The 22,789-nt window shown below is 41.4% G+C and overlaps 1 protein-coding gene and 1 pseudogene across 3 annotated transcripts in view; one reads left to right on the forward strand and one right to left on the reverse strand.

Moving 5' to 3' along the window:
- bmp2k (BMP2 inducible kinase) overlaps positions 1–13,836 on the forward strand; it is a 62,241-nt gene extending 48,405 nt beyond the window's left edge. For 2 of the 3 annotated variants that reach the window (XM_008306388.1, XM_008306387.1), the window contains 3 exons: positions 783–952; positions 1,698–1,820; positions 10,149–13,836. In XM_008306388.1, the coding sequence (XP_008304610.1) occupies positions 783–952; positions 1,698–1,820; positions 10,149–11,551 (1,696 nt within the window). In that variant the 3' untranslated portion in view covers positions 11,552–13,836. The remainder of the gene's footprint in view (positions 1–782; positions 953–1,697; positions 1,821–10,148) is intronic. The other variant, XM_008306389.1, reaches the window with a different exon arrangement.
- A 1,874-nt stretch (positions 13,837–15,710) lies between these two features.
- Positions 15,711–22,406, reverse strand: LOC103376043 (progestin and adipoQ receptor family member 3 pseudogene; annotated as a pseudogene).
- Between the last annotated feature and the right edge of the window lie 383 nt (positions 22,407–22,789).

Genomic DNA, 22,789 nt, shown 5'->3' on the forward strand with positions numbered 1-22,789 from the left:
TGCTCATAGGCGTCCACTTCCCGGCCTGCGTTAGCATTTTAACATCCTAGTTTAGCCTTAGCTTAGCATTAGCCTCAGGTAGCTGGCTAAACCAGAGAGCTGCTACAGACGTGTTTACAGCTTGATGCTACAGTTCATCAACACGGCCGCCACAGTTAGACAGCAGGGAGGTCAGCAAACACACCTGTAACTCCGTCTCATTAAACAGTAAGAGGCTCCACCTGGTGGAGCAACCAGGTACAACAACAAGCCTCATTTTCTGCTTTATAGGTTAAAATATTCAACGTTATTTCTCACAGTTAAGATCCCTAATCTAGACCAAACGCAAATCCTGTTCGCTTTAATTAAGTAAAACTTTCCCATACTGATACCGATCAGCAACGTAACTGTTAATATGCATTACTGGAACAATATGTGGTTTCTTTTTACTAAATTTAAATTCTGAATACCACACTGTGTTGAACTCAATATGTAAGGTAACATAATGTAGAGACCTGAGTCTGCACATCCCTTTTTAAAGCCAGGTTAACTAAAACTGAAAAATACAGAATGTTTCGGCATAAATAGAACCATGAGACACACCTTTTTCCTAAATGGTACACAATGAGGTTGATTCAGATATGTAGGAGCCTCCGTAGCCTCAGAAAGTACAGTTTTCTTCCTTTAATTCATGAAACTTTCCCTAAAGCCACCTCTGTTGTGCTACTTTGCTGTCATCACAACAAATGCATCAGCTGAAGATGAATCTGTGCGTAACAGTATTCGTTGTGTTCTCTCGGCAGTAGAAACCCTCTGCTCGCCACAGACGGGATCACTCCGCCTTCCCAGAGCTGCAGCAGCGCCGTCAGCAACCCGCCAGACATGTCGGGCTGGAACCCCTTTGGAGAGGACAACTTCTCCAAACTGACCGAGGAGGAGCTGATCGACCGGGAGTTCGACATGCTCAGAGCAAGCAAGTGCCGCTTTCAGTGATTCATTTTTTTTGCATTGTTTGTCAGTTATTAATGTCAAAAATGAGGCTGGGTTGGATCAAATTTAGCAGAAAGTTTGGCCACACGTCGAGGAACATTCTGTTTTGCTCTTTGCAGCAGGGAGCTTTTCGAACTTTGCTGCTCTTCATGAAGCCACTTGTTTCCATGAAAGAGAAGGAAAAAAATCAGACACACCTATCGGTATATTATTTTTGATCTGTGTTTATTTTATTGCAGAACAAATAGAGACAACGTTTTTGTGTTTTGAGCATCGTGCAGGTCTTGCTAAATGCTTTCTAGTGAAGTATATTTACCATGTGAGTCTGTATAATAATCACCATGATAATAAACTTTATTTCTGTGGCACCTTTCAAAACTGGAGCTACAAAGTGCTATGAAAAGCACTAAAATACACAAAGTATTTGATAAAACATTTTAAACATTAGTAAAGACAGTGCCACCTTAAAAAGAGCAAAAATAGAGCATCAGAAAAAGAATAAAGTAGAAACAAAAAACTAGTCTGATTGTGCAAAATTAGATTTTTAAAGATAATTCACCAGTGAAACCCACAAAACCTGCAGGTTTATTAGTTTAAGGCTATTTCCTAAATATTTGCACCCACTGGTGCATGTGTTCAGGGGTCCACATGGTTAAAAACAAACCTTGCCTCGGTGTTACAACTACAGACGATCTAATGATCTTCCCCCTGTGACCTCCTACAAACAGACAAACCGGTGGAGAGAACAGCCAGCGTCGAAACGGACCGAACGCCGGCCGCCGCCTCCATCGCCGCCAAGCCCCTCCCACCGGAGGATCTGTTCGGCTCCGTCCCGTTCGTGGCCAACGCAGGCAAGTCTTAGAGGCGTCTCTACCGTGAGGACCCAACACTGTGGAGCCACCTGCCCCCTCTGTTCCCTCTCCTGTTCCCAGCCATTAAAAAAACCAATGATCAGCCAGATTGTTGTTTTTGTTTCCTGCCGTCGGCTCGGCGGATAAAACATAAGGAATATAAGCGAGTCCTGCGCGGCTTATTTAGGAAGAAAAGCAGCAGGTGCATCGGTGAAGTGTTTAGAAGCACTTTGTAAATTCACTGCAGTCAGTTTAATACGGTAACTACTGTAAGAAATCTTTATGCAAGTTTAGCTGGAAGTCGTATATATAAATGTCACTCGATGTGGGGGTTTGCATCCCCCACGTAAAGTCTAGATCGAGGTTTTCATCATAAATTCACATTTTTCAGTGCATAAAACAAAACCTTCCAAGTCACTGTTTCCAACAGCCGGAGTCAATTCCTGCAGTTCCATCGGCACTAAAAGCAATATGAACATCAAGAACGTGGTCGGTACGAGGCGGGGCTGAGCGATGTTGTGGAACACGAAATGTACGCAGACTTTTAGCAGAGTAGGGTCCAAACTAGCCTCGTTTTAGCTGCACATTCTGTAGAATATAACGGTCTGGCTTTTAGCATCATTCTGCCACAGAGGAATAAAACGCTCGAGTTCATTTATGTTTCTTTAAACCAATCACAGACGTCGTGGGCGGAGCTGAGCAAAGGATGCAGCTTCAGTGGGTTTTAGTGGAACCAGAGAGGTGGGAACTGCGATCACAAGGAATTAGCAGAGCTGCAAAACTTGAATTTTTTTCAGTTGCTGCTTAAGGGTTCTAGTTGTTTCCTGTGATAAAGTCGGTAAAGGAGAGGAGAAAGCCACCTGAAACGAGCAGCCAGTGACTGGTTTAAACTGGGATTTTCCTCCAAACTGCTTATTTAATTCAAAATTCAGTGCAATAGAAGACTAATCAGATCTGAGTTGAACATGCAAACACATGCAGTTTAGTTCATTACAGTGGAGGTGTAGTGTTTTCTGCATATGTTACATGTTCAATACAGCAACAAGGATATATAAATAATAATAAAAAGAATATATAAAGGCAGTTTAATTAAATGTTCTGGCTTTGAAAGAGCCACAAGTGTCCTCTTTGTGTCTGTTTTCTATTTTTATGCAGCTGAATTTTAAGAATTTTAAAATAAAACATCACAAAAGGTATTATGAGAGCAAGCGAGGCTGAATAATTTCGCGAAAATTGCAATTTTTCTGACTTTTTTAAAAATCCAGCTTCAGTTCCGTCTTTATTTAATGAGCCATACCTTGTGTATCCTAAAGTGTGGCCTTTTGCGATTTGCTAATTGCTATTGCTTCCATATTCCGGTTTAAAATCAAAAGTGACACAATTCAGTTACGCTTCTCTTGATGAAGGGTTTTTTTGAGGTATTCATCTTAAACACAGAGTCAGACATTCAACATGTGAGTTGTTTTTTTTATCGGTTGTCGCTGCTTCTTCTCCGTAATTCTGCCGAGTGTGGTTAGCTTTCATGTTTGCTTGCTATTATAGAGATTTTAAGCTATATTTAACTTTTTATATGATCTTAACAATCAAGTCGAAGACAAATGAGCAAACATTTAGCTCAGACTACTTCCTCCAAACTCCTCGTTGAGTTGAAGCCCGACATCGCTCAGCCCTGGTGCTAATAAAATAAACTCAAAGACAAACACTTGAACTTCCAAAGTTGTCGTTTGTTTACATTTAAATCCTGTTAAACGTCTCCGGCCATCTAAAACCGCAAAAACTCCTCTTTTATTTTGTTTTGTTTTTTTTGTTTTGAATCCTCGATGGGACGAAGCCTCAAATGTTCTGGACGTGTGCACTTTACTGTGGAGGCCGATGTAACCCTAAATCTGGCTTAGACTGCATGTAGTTCATCCCCCTCCTCCCCCGACATGGATCATAGCCTTCGGTATAACAATGTGAATATCAAAGTGCAGTATTTCTACATATATTACATCGGTGGCAGCAATAAGCTTTCGTGCCTCTGTACTCTTCTTCCCGCTCCTTCAATGTGAATTGGTTACTGTTTTGATAGGCAATTTAGAAACGCTGTTTGTAAGAGTCATAGAGTATATTTAATGATAAACGGTATCGATGCTAACACTTGTTTTCTAGACGGGGGAGTGCGAGTAGGTTTTTTTTTTTTTCTACAGTACATTCATCTCTCGTGTCCTTAAAAAACGCGCAGGCTTAATGCAAAGTCCAGTGGCTACAGTTTAGAGTAGAATAAGGCAAGATAACGATGCAATATAACCCTATAAGCACTTGAATGTAAGTGTGGAAATATTTTACCGTCTTCACTTATTACTTAAGGAGTATGAAATTCTATCCGAGTTCCAATTAGATCAAGTGAAAAACCAAAAAAAAGAAAAGAAAAAAAACAAAAGGAAACCAAACAAGCAGAAGGGACTTTTGTACTGAATTTAAGATGCAGAAAGGTTCAACAAACCCATTCTGTCGGCCGTCATTCCTTCTTCTGGCTGGCATGAAAAAATTTGCTTGCAAATTTTTGATCAGCCTTTTTTTTTAATTTCCCGTGTTTGTGCCATCAGCTGGTTTATTTGAGTTTGCAGGTACATTCAGTCTGCACACTGCTAGCAACTTTAAAAAAACATCTTTCGTTTGTGTTTTACTCCATGCAGCTTCCTCAGAGGCAGAGCTGCTCTACCAGCACCGTCAATAAGATACTAAAAACCTACATGAAGAAAACGTTTGGTGAAAGCAAAACAGACGTGGGTTTCATGGCAGTGTTTGAATGTTTGTTCCCAAAGAAAGGCAGCAGAGATGGTCTCATAGCTGTGGATGTATGTTTGACTAATACATCCAAAGCTGTGTTCAAAGGTTCTCTCTTGATTCTCCACATGTTCATCTGATCGCCTCAAAGTTGATGCTCCGCCCTCAGATCACAATCAAGATTATATTAGAGCCATGTAATATTCATGGAGTTCATGGAGGCAGCAAAAATAAAAACAATCACGTCCTCAATTATGCAAAAAGTTTATAAGCTTGTTGGAGTTGGGGAGATGGAGGATGGAAACACCTTTTTTAATAATTAATCAACATTCATCTCACATGGTATCGACTCTTTCCATTTCTTTAATTCTCTTCGTCTCCAGACATGGTTAGAGTTGGCTGCTATCAGCTGACATGAAGGATAACTTGCAGAAAATAGAATTGCAAGCTGCCCAGTTTGAAAGCATTTTCCTCTCGTAGCAGCTCTGCCTTTGAGCGATATCTCAACAAAGACTCACTGGATGTGTTTTGAAGACTTTTGTCTCCTCGCGGTTGTGTCAAATTGCGATGAATGCCACTAAACCTGGTGTGCAAAAGTTGCTGGCAGTGTAGCTGCACATTCTGATCCTTTTATTGTGGAAGTCAATTGGTTTCCAGTTCTAGAAGTGCCTTTGTGTGGCATTTTTATGTATCGGACCAACAAAACTGACAAAGAGTTGTTTATGTCAACTTAAAGAAAAAAAAATCACTAAAATCCAGCTGGTAGAAGAAAAACGGTTAAATCTACGTGATGATGACTCGTTCAGGTATCCAGTCGGAGGTCTTATCAGTAGGGATGTCCCGATCAAGCATTTTATTCACCCAGTACTTCAATATTTAGTATCTGCCTCTATCGAGTCCTAATCTGATGCCATTATCCCCAATAATACACACTTAAAATTAAAAAAATTAATCCAGTGTATACATTTGACAACTGAATGGAGAAAAAAAGATGCATTTCAGCACCTCAGCTGTTCTTTATTGTTACACAAGTGGTCATGAACGTCGTTGTAAAGCTCCAAAAGAAAACCTGTATTCTCTACGTGCGCGTCAGGAAATGTATCGTAGATGAGCTGCAGTACCTGGTTGTTCCACCAGGTGGAGCCTCTTGCTCTTTAATACTGTAAAGATCAGAGGAGGCGTCACTCAGACTACAGGGAGTTTATGTTGGCGGCCAGAGAGCATTGTGGGAGTTTAGCTAGTAAAGGGGCACCATGACAAAGACTGATGTGACGCTTAATGACCTCTGCCATGTGTTAAATACAAGCTGGGATCAGCTAGGGCAGCATTTTACTGTCCTCGTGGAGCCGATCTAAAGACCCAGATCATGTGTCCACAGCAGTGTTCCGTTACTGATGATGATCCCGCCCATTTCTGATTATTTACGTCGATAAAATCCTGCCACAAATCACAGTCTTCCTTTACGACACCTGTGTGACAGTGGAAACAGTGAAAGAAACAAAACAACCTTCCTTAGTTGACATCAGGGTCGGGACGTCCCTTTTTATTTAAAAATCCCAGTGTTAGGAATCAGCTTCATAAGACTTTTCCTGATAGACCGACAGAGCTCGACTCCACTTTAGAACCCTTATTAATCAGATCGTTTCCTGTAGAACACGACCGGCTGGTGGCACTCTGTAGTGTAAACGTTGGTGGTCGTGCCTGATGAGAGCGTGCCGATGATTTCTGTCAAAATGGTGAACATTTTGATGACTTTTTACTTCTACCCATACAATCCTAAAGGGCTGTATGTTTGTTAATCCTCGCTGTGCTGCTGCTGTTCCGCCTTAGAGCAGCAAGTGAGCGTTTCCCCATCTCCATGCAGACATGAATCATTTTATCTGTACGAGTATGTTAAACTAAAATATAACCCGCGTGTTTAGCCGAAGGTAAGTTTTGTTTTTTTTTTACGGAGAATGTTGCTTCTGTTCCACTTCGTGCTTGCGCTCATATCACTGCCTGCTTTTATTGGGCCTCTGTGGGGAAAAACAACTGCTTCATTTTTGTTTTTTTGATTTGCTCAGTTTCTTTTCATGCTTCATTCAGCGAGACAGCCATATTCAGAAACATCTTGTTCATGTGTATTGGTGGATAGATCTCTAGTTGGAACAGGCGAACCATCAAAGCCAAAAAAAAGACAAGCGAAAGGGACGACCAGAGCCATTAACTGCACTTTATTTTATTTCTAAAGTGCAAAGAAAAATCCCCGTCCCGGGACTTTGTGGGATGAACGAGCAAACGTAGACGTTGAATATGTTGTTATATATTGTTTACAAGTTTTGTGTGCTTTCTCCTCTCTGTCTCGGGGCTTTGGTTTCCCCAGTTTGTAACCATACTTTGTCAGCTTTACATCCTGCAGAGGCGTTAGGAGCCTCCGATCGCTAAAAAGTTGGGAGTTTTTTTTATTTTTTTTTACTTTAATTCTCAGTAAAAGTGTTGAAAAATGTCACGACTCGTGAGTTTTTAGCCAAACCTGATAGCAGCAGCAGCAGCTCCTGGTACCTCTCCTGCAGAAAGAATACAACCTATAGATCACTAAGTTGTCTTATACATATCCTGTTTTTATTTTTGTTTTTTTGCAACAGACTATGTAAAAGGTCCTGTATCATACTGTGAGTGTGAATGTATTTCTTTACAGAATGTTACTGATAAATAAAAACAACACGTTCAAAATCAAGATTCACGTTGGTTCCTTTTTTATAGCGCCTTAACGTACCGAGAATTACCGAGTCTCTCCACCACTACACGGCAAGCAAGATGTTCCTGATGTTAACATGGCTGTCTTCGGTTGGTTTAATAAAGCAGATTTAATACACATTCATGTGTGTGACATCGATACATGAGCAGCTTAGAAAAGAAAAACCTCAATTTAGGTTTTTCTCAGTGTGAATTTTGCAGGTTTTGTGCATATTTGTTCACCAGATCTCCTGATATTTCTCTTTAATTTTACATTTTCATGGTTTCTTTCTGTCTGTAGCGTCAATTTAAGGCATGCAGTTGCAGGATTCGGAAAAGTAGAAGCATCCTTGTTTCCTTTTTTAACCCTCTGAACTCCAAGCAGTTTTTTTTTTTTTTTGCTCCCGTCATATTTTTCCTTGCTGTGGGCTCACCTCTTCATGCAATATAAAGTCCTGCACCTCTAACAACAACAACAACAGCTCAACCATGACTAGAAGTAGAGAGAAATGTAAAAATGTGTTCAGAGCAGTGCAACACACTTATGCTATGAATTATAGAAAAAAGGAAAAAATGAAAGTTGAATTTCTTTGATTGTTTATATTGCGAAAAGTGAGGGGAAAGAAGAATCAGTTTATTTTTTTTAAGTCTCCATAAAAGTTTACAATGTTGGGAAAGCAGCTCTCCACACTATAAATATTTTACTACTAACACATTTACCATCTCCACAAAGATGTCTCACCGTGCTGAATGTATCCTCCAACGCTCTGTTCACTATTTCTGAGCCATGCTGCATTTATTCATTGATCCAGTAGGTTTTATTTTCTTCTCTCTGCTCTGTGGAAACACTGCCTGCAGTTCATCTGGGGGGAAAAAAAATCTGCATTTTTGAGAGACTCAACTTCTCGATTGTGTCGTGAAGATTTTTTTGTTTTTTTGTTACAGGATCTGGTGCAAACATTTTATTTTTGGAGGGTTTTTTTTAAGGAGTAAACATGTAGAATAAAGTGATTTTGTTGAAACATGAATTTATCGAACCATAAGTCACGTGATAACTTTAAGGACAGTTGGGAATCTGATGATTTTTAACAGTTCCAGCTCTGGAAAATTTTTTTTTTTTCTTCGATAACATACCTTTTAAAACACATTTTGGGGGTTCAGACTGTTTGCATCTTGTCTTTGTCGTGTTTCTTTTATAAAGAAGAATAGAAACTCAAAATGCTGTAAGTAAGTTCACTTTATCCTGCACAGAATCACTCACCTGGCCTTGGAAATACATATTTCTTTAAAGAAAGTATTGATTGAAGCTGCATAAATGTTTATATCCTCATTTTTAAGACAGAGCTACTGTTTGAATAACAATCAGGTTATCGATCAGCTGATTATACAATAAAATACCTGCAGAAAACAGCATCCTCTCTGCTAATATTTGACCCACACAGGTAGCAATTCAGTAAAAATGTACAATAACAAGCTATCTGGAGTCAGTTATCTGTAAATTATTATTCCTTCATCACATCAACACAAGAATCCTTCTTTGTGTTGACGTGGAAATCCATTAACCTCAACCTGAAAGTGATTTATTACATAAAATGTAATGTCATTTGTTATTTTGACCCTCGATGGGAGGGAATTATCATCATTTTTCTACGAATAAATCCATTTTAATGTAATTCTCAGCAACCTTCCGGCTCAGTTCACCTCTTCAAACCAATCTGTGGCTGCTGCATGTAGCGTCGGCCCTCTGTAAGCTCCTCACATGCGTGTTTTCACCACTTATTTGTATCTTTAAAAGATCAGACGCAGCTTGTAATCCTTCAGCTTATCGCCCAAAGGAACGTGGACTAAACACAAAAAAAAAAAACGGCCGACATCTTCTCTCATGATTAAAGATGTTTCTGTTGTTGTGCGTCGTTCCGAGAGGTGAGCGTGATTACAAGTTGTAATCTGGGTGGGCCGAACAGATGCAGAGCAGCCCCCTAATTCCTGCATTCATATTATTTTATTCTGGTGTTGTAGCGCGGCCTTGTTTCGCTTCTCGACAACAAAGCTTTTGGCTAATCTGTCACCGCGTCCTGCCAGTTTGGACGGCTGAAGACGGGGAGAGGTTTCCATTTTCATGTTCACAGCAGGGGGGCTCCTTTCTCTGCGTTCTCCGTTGCAGAGCTTCCTCTAATAGGGAACAATAAATTGGCTCTTTGTGTGTGTGTGTGTGTGTGTGTGTGTGTGTGTGGCACAATTTATTTTCAATACAATTGGAGACTATCCACTCGCTAATTAGGCTAATTTCTAAGCTGCCATTATGCAAATCTCTTGGAAATAAATTCACAACAAGGCACAATTTTTTTTTAATCAAATGCCAAACACATGCAAGAATTTACAGAAATACAGAAGTGGAAATTAAAGAACAAAGCTTTATTATTTTAAAGTCTAAAGGGAATAACTGACTTAAAGCTTAAATCTTTTCACGGAAAGATTTGAGTATAAAAGCAATTTGGTGAATCTTGAAAAGCTCGGCGTCTTAGTTCTTCTTACTGCGGGGTCAGAGTTAAGAAGTCAGAGCAGCTTTTGGACCATATTGACTTTTGTGATTCTCCTTTGCTGCTCCTTCTGCTTCAAGATTTGACAAACTGTTGGCATTTTTTGTCGAAAGTATAAGCCGTGTAATCCTGATTCCAGTAATGCCGCGTAATACGGAGGTCGAAGGGGAATCGTAAGGAAATTAAGACTATTTCTTGGCTTTCACTTATTTTTTCATTTTACTTTTGGTAATAAAACATCTGCAACAATGTGGGGTTCAGAAATTACATGTTTCAACAGGTTTTTTTCCTATTTTTTCTGCAGGTACCGATGTGATAAAAGCTGAGCCGACTGCTGAGGAAGTTCCTGCCGCCGTCTCACCACCTGCAGAGAGTCTGCAGCCGGCGGCGGCCAAAGAGCACAAACCCGGTAAAAAGAGCGGCTGCAGACCAGGCGATGAGTCCGACAGCGACTTCGAGTCTGACCCGCCCTCGCCAAAAAGCAGTGAGGACGAAGAGGCGGAGGAGGATGAGGCCTTGAACAGCGAGCACGGCGATGATACCGAGCCGGAGAACTTAGGACAAAGGCCTCTGCTGATGGACTCCGAGGAAGAGGAGGACGAAGACAAGCACAGCTCTGATTCGGACTACGACCCCAGCAGGGCGAAGAATCGCTCCAAGAAACCCGCTGGCAGTAAAGCTGCGTCAACCAGGAGCCCTCGGAGGGATTCGGGCACAACCCTGATCACCCCTCCTGAGTCGCCCAGCGGCGCCAGAGCCGTGGAGGCTGTGGATGTTTTCGGTGCTGTTCCCTTCCTCGGAGGAGCGTCGCCCGTCGGGCCTTCGGAGAGCTCGGATATCTTTGCCAAAGCGCCTTTTAGGCAAGTCAGCCACGAGCAGCCGACTGGGGACGAATTTGATGTTTTTACCAAAGCGCCCTTCAGCCGGAACCTCTCAAAGTCGGGCAAGAGTGGTAGTGACGTCCCCATGGGCCAGACGCCGCCCATATCCCCCGAGGGCATTGACATTTTCGGCTTCTCGCCCTTCCAACCGGGCCCCACCGTGCCTCCTCCGACCACCTCCAGAAGCGCAGAGGACATCTTCCGGTCGTCCTATGAGGAGTCGGCCAGTCCTCAACAGCAGAGGCTGAAGCAGCGCAGCCTCCAGAAGCTTTCGTCACGCCAGAGAAAAACCAAGCAGGAGGCCACCGCAGGAGGCAGCAACGGCAAGCGGCACCACGGGACGCCGACTGGGGGGCGCAAAGGCAACAAGCCGACATACCGCACACCCGAGAAAGTCCGCAGACACAAGAAGGTCGGCCGCAGAGACTCGCAGAGCAGCAACGAGTTCCTCAGCACCTCAGACTCTAAGGAGAACATCAGTGTGGACATAACCATGGCTGAGGGGAAGGACAAAGGAGCGTCTCTGCCGGTGGACGAAGCCCTGTTAGACCCGTTTGGAGCCAAACCCTTCCATCCTCAGGACGGCAGCCGACACAGCCAGTATCAAGGCCTCAGCGACAGCAAGAGCGACATGGCCACAGCCAACGGTAAGTCCTGGACGGGTTCCCTTCATGGTGCTCTTGACGAGAGCAAAATCATGGATGACTTCGGGGCGGTGCCCTTCACAGAACTGGTCATCCACAGTGGACCTCAGCAGCAGCAGGCGCCGTCGCAGCCCGTGGACCTCGACCCCTTCGGAGCTGCACCTTTCCCCTCGAAGCAGTGACTTTTCCTGCGTCTTCCTGCTCTGCCAGTTGCTGTTAAACAACCCTGAAGCTTTTTTTTTTTTTTGGTTTGGGATCATTTTCAACCTGGAACGACAAGCTAACAATGTGCTTCTTTTGTAAGAACATTTTAATTAGTTTGAGTTACATAAACCTGAATCCTGTGGAGTGAACGGCGTTTCCACATATCTTTCAGCTGTACCTGTTTGCTGAAAAGCCTTTTATGCTGCATTTTAACGCTCATAGAGACATTTGAACCGAGACAAAACGGGAGACCCACTCAAAAATCGTACTGTGACTACAAAGCTTAACATTTGACCGCTTGACTTGCTTCAAAAAGCTCTCTACGGCCGCCTGCCTTCTGATCTACCAATATGTTTTTTAGCACCACAAAGCCTTACCTGAGCTCGGCCCTGCCTTGCTTCACAGTACCTCGGAAACCGCGACGCCATCAGCCTTCACTGGCCCGGTGCGTCGTTTGAAATCATTTGGGAGTTGTCCTTAACCACTTTGTTTTTATTAGACCTTTCTCTATGCATAATTTCACAGTAGTCTTTTACGCAGCCAAAGGTGGTCGTGATTTTTGTCGCATTACACTCGGAATACTAGAAGGGATCGAATTTTGTTGTACTTCCTTAAAAACGTTGGAGCTGTTAATTTGGGTCAGGTTAAAATTTAGGCTCTTAACTGTTCTCTTTTTTTTTTTCCTAGCAGTAAACTTCTAGGTAAGTACTGTTAATGTTCTCTGTTTTTTTCTATTAAGTTGCAACTCAACATGTTCTGTTAGAAATAAGAAATAAATAAAACACAAGGTTAGATCACTGGTCATTCGTGAACGTTGAACCCCAACAGAAGATCATTCGCTGTACTCTTATTTTCTCTGCAATGTAAGTGAACTCAGCAGTTTGGATCATTTTCATGTGAAGTGGGAATCAGTTGAAAGGTAACGCTGGTGGTATTTTATTTTTTGTAATTGTCCCATGAAAGGACCAAAACCGGTAGCAGCAACTTTTCGGTACTTGGCGATATCAATCCTGTCCAGTTCAGCTATTCCTAGGATCTTTAAAGGAGTCGTCGTTCCTACGCTTTTTTTTCTTGGAGGTGGTTTAGGAGGTGGATACCACACGCATGTCTGGAAACAGTTAGCTTAGCATAAGGGCTAGAAGCCGGGACATGCTGTGAACATCTGTAGCAACTCGTTAATGGAGTGAACTTTGCAACTGCTGTACATTAAACTAAATGGTGACAAATCTATGGGCCTTTATGCAACACACTGTTTCTTGGCATCGTCCTGAGTTTCCATAACAGACTTTCATTCTTGCGTAAGGTAAAAAAAACGACAAAAAAAAACTCAAGAGACTGATTTCTTCCACCTCTGGACAGCATGAAACATCTTTAGACCGCTCTCCTTTTTTTTCTCGTAGATGGCCAAAGTTTTGTTTGTTTCACCTTTTTTCGTCTTCGTTTCTTGTTTGGGGTTTTGTCTACTCTGTCCAATATTTTGACGTTCAGAGTTACATGTGCCCAACAGGAAGTCTCTTTGGCTGCAGTAGTTTTCACTTTGTAAAAAGTAAATGTTTTCACTGAAAACTCTAATTATTTCTTTAAAGACAGGTCCTGAGTGTTTAGTTTTCAACCAAACTTCATTGGTTTCGTGAAACAGCTGCACCACATGACTCCAACAGGAAGAAACGGTGCATTTAACAGGGACTATTTTCAGCGGCGAATTCATTAACATTTGGTTCTGTAGTGAGTCCAGTGCTACTGGCAGCAGGACACTGTATGTGGGATACTTTTTGGACAACAGTGGAGCTGATTAATTTATATCAAGCTGTGATTTTTTATTTTTATTTTTTTATCCTGTAAATGGGATCAATTCATTAGTGTTTGGTCTTTTCATGGGATTTGATGACAAAGAAAATGAATCACCAGACTTGGTCCTTAACGTGGGCCTTTCCACTGCACAGTGACGTAAACTGGCACATTTATAAAGGGGGGGAAAAAAACAAGACAACATTCAAATCCAATCTGTGATGTAATGTTCTGGTCATTTGTCTTCATGAATACACTCTTCAGCACCGAATTCTTCCTCTTCATCACCGGCCTTAAGCACTGCGTTCAGCTACTCAACCATCGGCACATCTGTTCAAATGAAACCATCGGAACCGTTTGATAATTTTCCATCCTCCTCCTTTTTTTTCCCACCAGGGTAAATCTGACATTGTATTTATCTGCTATACTGCTGTTGGATGCAATAAATAAAGTTTCATCTCAGTGATCCAAAGTGCTCCTGCAGAAGGAAGCTGGACTTGTTCTTGGTTCTTTCAGTTACTCAAAACCCAAAACTGCCTGTCGAGGGACGTCAAGACTGCATTATAAGTATCTGATACGAAACCCTCTCTCGTTTCTCAAACTATCTGTCTAGAATGTGAACATTGCTGTCCTTAAAGGAGTTTATCTTTTAGGTGCAGGTGGATGCTGAGTCCTGTCCTGTTGTGTTTGTTGTTCAGTTTCCTTTACGTATAGGTCTGTGTGCTCCATACTCCATCGGACTGCATTTACAACGTTGCTCAGCTTTTGTTTGGCTGTTTTTATTCTCAGGGTGAACCAGTTTCTGTCTCACATGTTTTTCCTCTTTTTAAGCTTTTCTAACAATTGCTGATGTTGTTCTTCATGTTGACTTCATGCCACCAGTTTTGAGCGCTTTTTAAACATGTGTACGCTCCTTTTCTTTCACCTCTGTTGTGGTTGGCACATTGTCCGCCAGGTTTTGGAAGGTTTTGATAACCTCCAGCTCATGTTTCAGTCGGTGTTGGGAGTCAAACAGCAAGTGCTGGACTGTGTGTGGAGGTTTCCAGTCATTTTTTTAACGCTGAGGCTTTCGTCTTCTTCGATGTGAACTGCATAGTCGGAAAAAGGCAGCTCGTTTGCCCTGAAATGAATCGAGTTGATCTGTTCTTGAAGGTCTCTACTTGTTGGGTTTTGATTTTGACCAAGATGTCAACCACATATCTGGACCTTTGGCTCAGAGTTGTTCTCTTGAAGCTCTGTCGTTGCTTGCCGGTTTGTCCATGTAGATGACGTTGATTTGTGACACGGTTTTGTCTGTAGAAACCTTCGTTGTTCTTGAAATAGGTGGGAGATGCCCAGCAGGACACATCTTATCAGGGTTTAGGTTGAGTGGTTTGTGTGGGTTTCTTTGTTTTCTTCAGTGTGTTATCTGCTTTTTGTGCAAGTAAAATGTCTGCAAATTTAAAGTCCCAGTTGTTGTCCCACAGAAAACTCTGCTTCTTACTCGCCTGAAACACCTCATTTGAAGTTTTCTGCCAGTACTTGAGCAGCTTCCTCTGTCAGTCAAGGTGTTTTTGGACATTACAGCATGTAAGCATGTTCTAGTCTATCCCTAAAACAAAGTTAGAAACCTGTAAATATTCTAAATATGGGCTCTCTAAAGAGCTACCTCAGATATTTTACGCCATGGTCCTGAACTTATTGTCCTTCACTGTAATGTCTCGGATCAAAAAAAAAGTGTTGCTGACAAGTGCAAACTGGATTTTGTTTGATGTTTAACTGTGATCTGTCATTTTATAATTTCTTGTTGCTTCTTGGTCAGAGCTCCCTTGAAAAAGAGATTTTGATCGCAAGGGACTTCCTGATTAAACTAGAAGAAGAAATGTAGGTGTACATGTGAAAACCAAGGTGTCATGGAAAGATAACATGGTTCCATCTTGGGGCCAGTTTTGCTTGTTGGACCTTTTGGATTAAAATTAGTGGAGTTTTAGATGCAATGTGAAGTATTTCCAACCGGAGACGTGTTTGTTATGGGTGATGCTGCTGTTTTGTGAGTCTTTAAAAGTCGGTATGTCAGGTTAAAGCTGATAAAATAGACATTCAATGGACAATTCTCGTAGGGTTTGATGTGGTTTCTAGTTCTTTCGGGTCTAAATGTTTGTCTTATTTCTTTATTGGAAAGCACTTTGGGTTGACCTCTGTTATGTTTAATGTGCTTTTAAGTTCTTGATGAATCTCGTCTCAGAGCCTTGGAGGTTGTGTGGTCAGTTGTGTCTTGGTTTAGAGATGTTGCTGCCTCTATTTGTCGGGTTGGAAAAGATGCTGCTGAAACCTTCGTCCTAAAATTGAAAACAAAAACACTTCCACACGTTTCAAACTGTACATGGTTCTTTTTATTTCGCTGTTCGATTGCTCAGGTATGAAAAATTACAAAATTTTCCCGCCGCTACAAAATGAGTTTTTAGACAAACAGTCGATGCGTCTCATCAAACACGAAACGCTTTAGAGAAACCGTTACAGGCAGCACAGAGCAGGTTCATCGCGAATAATTTAAACAACATTCTCCTCAGTCTAAAACATTAAATAAGCACACAGAAAACAACATTCCAAAATGAGACCACTGAACTGGACACTCAACTCGTGTTTAAGACTCGTAGGAAACACCTGTAATGTTTCCGCTAACATGGATGTGCTGCATTTTGGAATGAAGACATTAAAATCCAGTAGAAGGCAGCAGGGCTCGCTGGTTCTTGTCCATGTTTCACCTTCATCCATCAGTCCCAGGTTTTATTTATTGGTTCTGTTGGTTGTTTATGGAGTTATCTTTGAGGACTACTTTTGCGTTTCCTCACTAGATGTCCCTCAGATTCAGAACCAGTTGGTGTTTAGATCAAATCTGCAGCAATGGTGTGTTTATGGATCATTGTTCAGTTTATTCCAGCTGCTACTGTTGGAAGCTGCAGCGCGAGTTTTGATGGATGAGGGTTTGATTAAAACTGCTTAATAACTAAAAAAAAGTTAAAGGAAACAGCAAAATTCAAACTTAATCTTTACATTTGCTGAGACAGTTAATGTGAGCTTCAAAAGACGTGTTTTCTTGCTGATACCAGCTGCGATAAAAGAACAATTACAAGTCTTCTCTACATTTTTGTCTCACTTACTTTTCTTTTTTGTGGTAGTTTTTTTTATTTCCTACTCTATTCCAGACTTTATTGTGTGACGTAGAGTCATTTTCTGACATCAGTTTATTCATCGATACAAAAAAGCCTAATTGGCATTTTCTTTTCTATTCGTTTTTAAAAGTTTTGCCTCCGTATAGAGCAACAGGCAGCAACTCGAGCTGGTTTTACCGTCACAACCGGCAGCTGCAGACTGTTGGAGAGTCCATCAAATCATCTCGACTTCCTGTTTCATCTGCAGAGTTCTAAGTGGACTGGAGCAACACACCAACTGGTCACAGGATCGGAAGCAACGTGAAGCATATTTAGAGGAAATGCAAATGAAAAACGGTGTGAATGATGGTGAAACCTCCTCTGGAAGCTCTGCATTTACCTTCTAGACAGTAAAGGAAGCCAGCGCTAAGTGAAACCAGTATCAGGAAGTTTCACCTCGACTCACAACTTGCAGGTGACAATAAACACCTGGGAAGCCTCTTGGATGAAGGTAGAACATCTTCAAGAACCATAAAGAAGTCCAGCTGCCACATACTGAAACCCTCAAGAGTCACTTTGACCTGTAAGACTGAGAATCTCCTCCACAGACAAGCTACTAAAACAAAACAAAAGACAACAACCTTGAACATTGCACATCACCCTAAATGAGCTAGAAATACTGAGTTTACTGACAGAAGATTCTCCTTTCAGCTCAGGCAGAACACTGAGTCTGATGTCGTGTTTAAAGCGATCAGAGCTGCACAGTGTGACGCCACATGTTTAAATCAGTGCTTGAATCTTTAACAAAAACGTGACCCGACGTCAAACATAACTGTTGCGTACCTCAAAATAAACCACATGTAGAATAAGTTGATTCATGTTTTTATAGGTGCTCTGTAAAAAAAAAGTTAAATAAATGGTAACCAAAGAAGGAAGTAACAGCCTGGGAACAAAAAATAATAAATGTTCCAATGAATTTGTGATCAGAAATCAGTAGAAGCGTTCTTAATGTTGCTTGTTGCCTCTTTTCACCTGCAGTAAAGTAGGTTTTGTGCCAACTGTCAGCATCAGTGTTAGAGAACTCCAACATTAGTGTTTTCTGTCAGCAAACAGAGAAAACATAAACCAGAAAAGCAGCGAACGCTGAGCTGTGCAGCTCTGATTTACAGCAAATGTTATTTTGAACAAAGAGACGAAGCAGAAAAAATACAAAAAACATTCAGTTGTGAGTGTAAAGTAGAAACTAGGGCTTGTTTTTGAAAGATTCTGCTCATCGATTCCAGTAAAACCGCTTGGTTTTAACGTCATATTTCACAGTTTTCGACGTAATTTTAAAGGGAAAACACACGAGGCGTTTAGGGAACATCAGTAAATGCTACACAGACAGTCTGACACCCTGCAGGGTCAACAAACGCCAAATAGTTTAAGGAACGAAAACAATTACAGGTCCAGGTTGCACCAAAGCGTTGCTATAAAGGCAGTAAAGTTCATTTAATCAGCTGCATTGAAGAGCAGAGGAGTTGCTGAAACTCTCAGCGTTGCGTTTGCTGTCAGGGGGAAAGATTAAGCCCCTTTACATTTTAAACGCAACTTAGTGTCTGTAAATGTTAGCGGCTAAAATAAGCAAATGTTGATAAAGCACCTGTAGCGACTGTGATCTCTTTTCTGCTTTATATTTTGAGGTTTACTCCCTTAACGATAGTCCAGTCTCACCTCTAAAGCATTTAGTCGCAGCTTTTGCTAAATTAAGATGATTTTGACTTTTTGCCGTTTATCTGGAACCGATCAGCAGAACCAAAACGTTCTCATGAATACTTCTCGATGGCCGACTCCGTTTTGAACACATCAAGTTCTTATAGTACCTGAAGCTAAACTAGGTACGTTTCACCAACAGTCTGTTGTTCGTGCTGCTCAGCGGTAACAAACACTCCAAAACACAAACACTAAACGTAGAACACTGTGTTCCTCCACAGTCTTTGGTGTTTCATTATTGTCTGAATGTCAGTTTTTGCTTGTTTTCATCAGGATGAACAGTTTCGCCACAAACTGATTATCACGAGTCCATCAAAAATGATTCCTCACATTCACCGAACACGTTCAGTTAATTCCCTTTTTAAGGACATTTCATCTTTTCAGTGAAGGAAGCTCGAAGGCCTAATTTTCAATTTAGTGTCTTAAAAGCATCACTTTAAAGTTGAGCTACATTCAGAGCAGATTTAAGGGAAGATATGAAACACTGGCTTTAAAAATAAGTTACACAGCTGAAAAGTTTAACTCTAGAAGCCAAACTGTACACGAGTTAATCTAGCTGGAGCTACATGGTGTGTTTGTTTTTTTACAGGCACTTACAGAAATACGTCATAAAAAAGACAAGAGATGCTACGTGACTAAAGAACCCAGCAGCCCTGACGCTCGTACAGTTTTATCCGTAAAGTCGAAGCTGCACGGTTTTGTAGGCGACAGTTTAATCTCAGAATTCGACTTTCGTCACCTCTGGCGTTGGATCTGCAGCCTCTACGTCGGTTTCCTCCCTCGTCGGAGACTCGCAGGTAAGAACGAGTTCATCCGTGACGTCGGATGAACTCGTGTCGTCTCCACTGAGCTAGAAAATGCAGAAACAGGTTCATGATAAAGAGATGTAGTGATCATAACCAGAAGTGTTGGTACAGTTTCTTGTGTTTAGACGGAGCTTTAGGTTTACGTCTGTCCACGCGTTGCCTCATTTGACAAAAGAGATCATGGTGACAAGTGTAAAACATAAAGTTTCACGGCTAGAACCTGAAACCGCACAAACCAAAAATAAAACTTTAAGGTCAAATATAGAACAACTTCAGGCTTAATCATTTCAAATCACCTCTACACAGCTTGACATAAACTTGTGTTTTTAACTGAATCAGATGTGATCGTCTGTGTTCACGCCACATGTTGGTTTAACAACATGGCCCAGGCTGTGATTGATGTGGTTTGCTTGTGATGTAAACACAAGAGCTGGTATTGTGTCTTTCTCATTTAACAGCTTCACCGAGCCATGCACAGACTCCATCGGTTCTTCTAGCCTTCTTTGCGGTGCAGTAGTTTCAGTAAAACTTTTGCTCGACACTTGAAGAAACTTGATGCAGTAGGACAGCAGTGCTCATGAGGGTTTAGGACACTAAATCCAGCTTTACTCTTATTCACATCTGCACAGCCCAGAAAACCTCCAGATGCTTCATGTTGTACAGCAGTGACTTAGGATCAATATGAACGAGGACAAAAGAGCTAAAAACTTGCTGCTGCAGAAGTCGTCTCCAGTCTTGTAAACAGTGGATTAGAGCCTGATGTCTGGGGCTTCACTTATTCACATTTTCATTTTAGAAGCAGCTCCCTTCAGAAACAACCTCAGTTCTTGGTAACACGCCCGAAACGAACGTAATAGTCGCACGAGTTTTCAAGTCAAACAAGTTCAGCAACGTTTCCTAAAGTCCCACTTTGATGCTGAAACAGTGTGGACGCTCCACATAAACTTATGTTTTAATGTGGTTTGTTTAGAGCTTCAGAAGCCGATCGTAGCACGGTTCAAGTCGAGAGGCTCAACGTGTGCAAAGTGGAAAACTAACTTTTAATACGTTTATGTGGAGCGTCCACACGACTTGGAGCAGAAATGATAATAAAACATAATTTCTGCCTTGTTTATGTCGAGTGTGGCTTCGTTTCAGTAGCACCTTTCTACTGCAGCAAGCTGGCAAACATGGCAGAAGTTATGTTGTAATAGAGTTTGTGCGACATTTGTGTAGAGCTGCAGAATTTGTGTTTTAAGTTACACATCTGTACGTGAACGGAGCAGAAAACTAACTGCTGCTATGTTTATACACAGCTGAAACCAGAAGTTTACGTACACGGCATAAAAACAAACAGAACTTTGTTTTTTTTCTCACCGTCTGACCTTAAATCAGACTAAACTGTTCCTATTTCAGGTCAGTTAGGATTACCAGCATTATTTCTATTTGCTAAACACCAGAATGATCAGAGAGAGAATTTGTTTTTTTTATACCGTGTATGTAAACTTGTGGTTCCAGCTGTAGATCTCAGCGTCAGTTGTTGTCATTTCACCTCTACATAACTAAAGCTGCTGTGCTGTAAGACATAACTGGTGTCGGAGACGTGTGGACGCTCAACATGAATGTAGCTGTTTTACAGAACAGGAGCTTAATGTTCGTAGAGATCCACTGCTTTGGTTGCAGAAATTCACTCTTTTCCAGCTCTGCTCTTCAGAGTGACATTAAGACAAACTAATCTTTGTGTAGCTTTGCAGTGAAGTGTCGCTGCAGGAACTCACAGCTGAGCCGACTCTGGTCTCAGGACTGGTGCGGGCCGTCGGGGCAGGGCTCGTTGTGTCTGTAGGTCATGAGGAAGCCTGACGTTTGGTGCCACCAGTAGAACATGAGGACCAGCAGCAGGTGCCACAGCTGGTGGCTGGAGCCCAGATAGTTGAGCTGACCTGCAGATACGACAAAACACAAACTCTGACAACATTCGTCTGGCTGCAAAACACTAAGAGACCCCGTTATTAACGCCATATATGACACAGCTCAGCAAGTTCTGTTGATGTTTTCATGTAAATGAAGCCTTTTATGAGCACTTCTCTGACTATTATTATATTAATCTGTTTTTAATAATTTCAATAACAGTACATTTACTCAAATATTGTAATTAAATACAATTTTACTTTTTACTCCACAACATGTGTTTCTAGTTACTTTGCTTGTTCAGATGAACATTACAGAACACACCAGCAAATAAACTATGAATTATTATTATTACGTTAAAAAATGTACTGATTCATAGAAAATAACAAACCAGCAGTAAATAAAGTCAATAAAATCAGTTTTATGTTGAGTATGAAGTGATGAAGACATTAAAGCAACAATAATTATAATCCAGTCATATAATTAAGGAGAAATACTGTGTAATGAGACTTCAAGTATATTTGATGCTCATACGTTTGTTCTTTTACTTCAGTAATCTGAGTGCTTTTGTGTATTTCTACTCCCTGATTTTAGTACTTTTACTTACATCAGAGTACTTTTATCTCCTCTGGGAGCTGAATACTATTTTTTAAAAATAACAATACAAAACTAGCAGTGAAAAGCTGTAAATTTAAAAAAAAAAAAAAAAAGTAATCTCACCTGGAAAGTAGCGTTCGGGGACTTTGGAGACGTAGAAAATGAGCGCTAAAGCTGCGATGAAGTACATCCCCAGCACTCGAGGAATGAAAGCCTGAAGGGAAGAAGTATTTACTGGATCAATACGGAGAGTACTGGCTGTTCAACTCCGACACTGAAGAGGACGACTTTAGTGGTTTTAGTGCAGCAGGAAGCTGAAGATAGAGCTCAATGACTTGTCCTGGTAGGCTGCTGAATTTTTTATTTTTTTAACCAGTAGTGTTACAGGCACTGTTTGGAAAAAAGCATTTACGGTATTTGTGTATGTTACCCGTACGTATTTAATTAAAAGTTTAAAACATCTTTCCATGTAAATATCTCATGTTACAACGTGGACACCTGCAGCTTATAGACAAGTGCGACCTGTATATGTACAAAACTTGTATTCTTTCTGAAGTCAGTGGGTGTGGCTTATATTCAGGTGCGCTCTATAGTCTGGAAATGACTGTAACTTGTTCAATAAAGCTCAGGTTGAATGAAAACAAAGCATGAAAATCTGTTGTGGTCCTGCTCACCTGGACGAGCTCGGAGGAGAAGCCTCCGGTGATGCAGATCCAGTGGACGGTGGGGATGAGGCCATAGCCGGCCACCGAGCAGAAGATGAGCGAGCGCAGCTGCTTCCACTGTTTGCTGAGGTACTGGGGGTGGATCTGGGCGAAGAAGACGGCCAGGATCATGGCGAGGACCGTCACCAGGTAGACCTGCCGCCAGTACTGCAGGAGGAGGAAGGTTCAGGGTTACGAACAGTCGGTCGGCTTTAAGGGTCGACAGACGTGTTGCAGGTTTTCAACATGGTTAAATGTGCAGGTAAACAAGAGTCGGAGCTGTGTGCAACAAACAGAACATCAGCAGGTCGAAAAATGTTTCTGCAAAATCCAAATGATTCTCTTTTGAACAAGATTTAACATTCACATATTAGTCCACCACATTAGCAGCTGCATCCTGACAGACCCTTGGTCATCTTACTATAAATACTGTCATGATGGAGAGTCTCCATATATTTAAAGTTTTGATCTGTGGAAACTTGTTAAAATTTACATTTTGATTTCTGGTTTCTTCAGTTTTTACAAAACTAAACAAGAAAACAAACGTTAAT

This window comes from Stegastes partitus, unplaced genomic scaffold (genome assembly GCF_000690725.1).
Source record: "Stegastes partitus isolate 25-593 unplaced genomic scaffold, Stegastes_partitus-1.0.2 Scaffold3650, whole genome shotgun sequence".
NCBI classification, from domain to species: Eukaryota; Metazoa; Chordata; class Actinopteri; family Pomacentridae; genus Stegastes; species Stegastes partitus.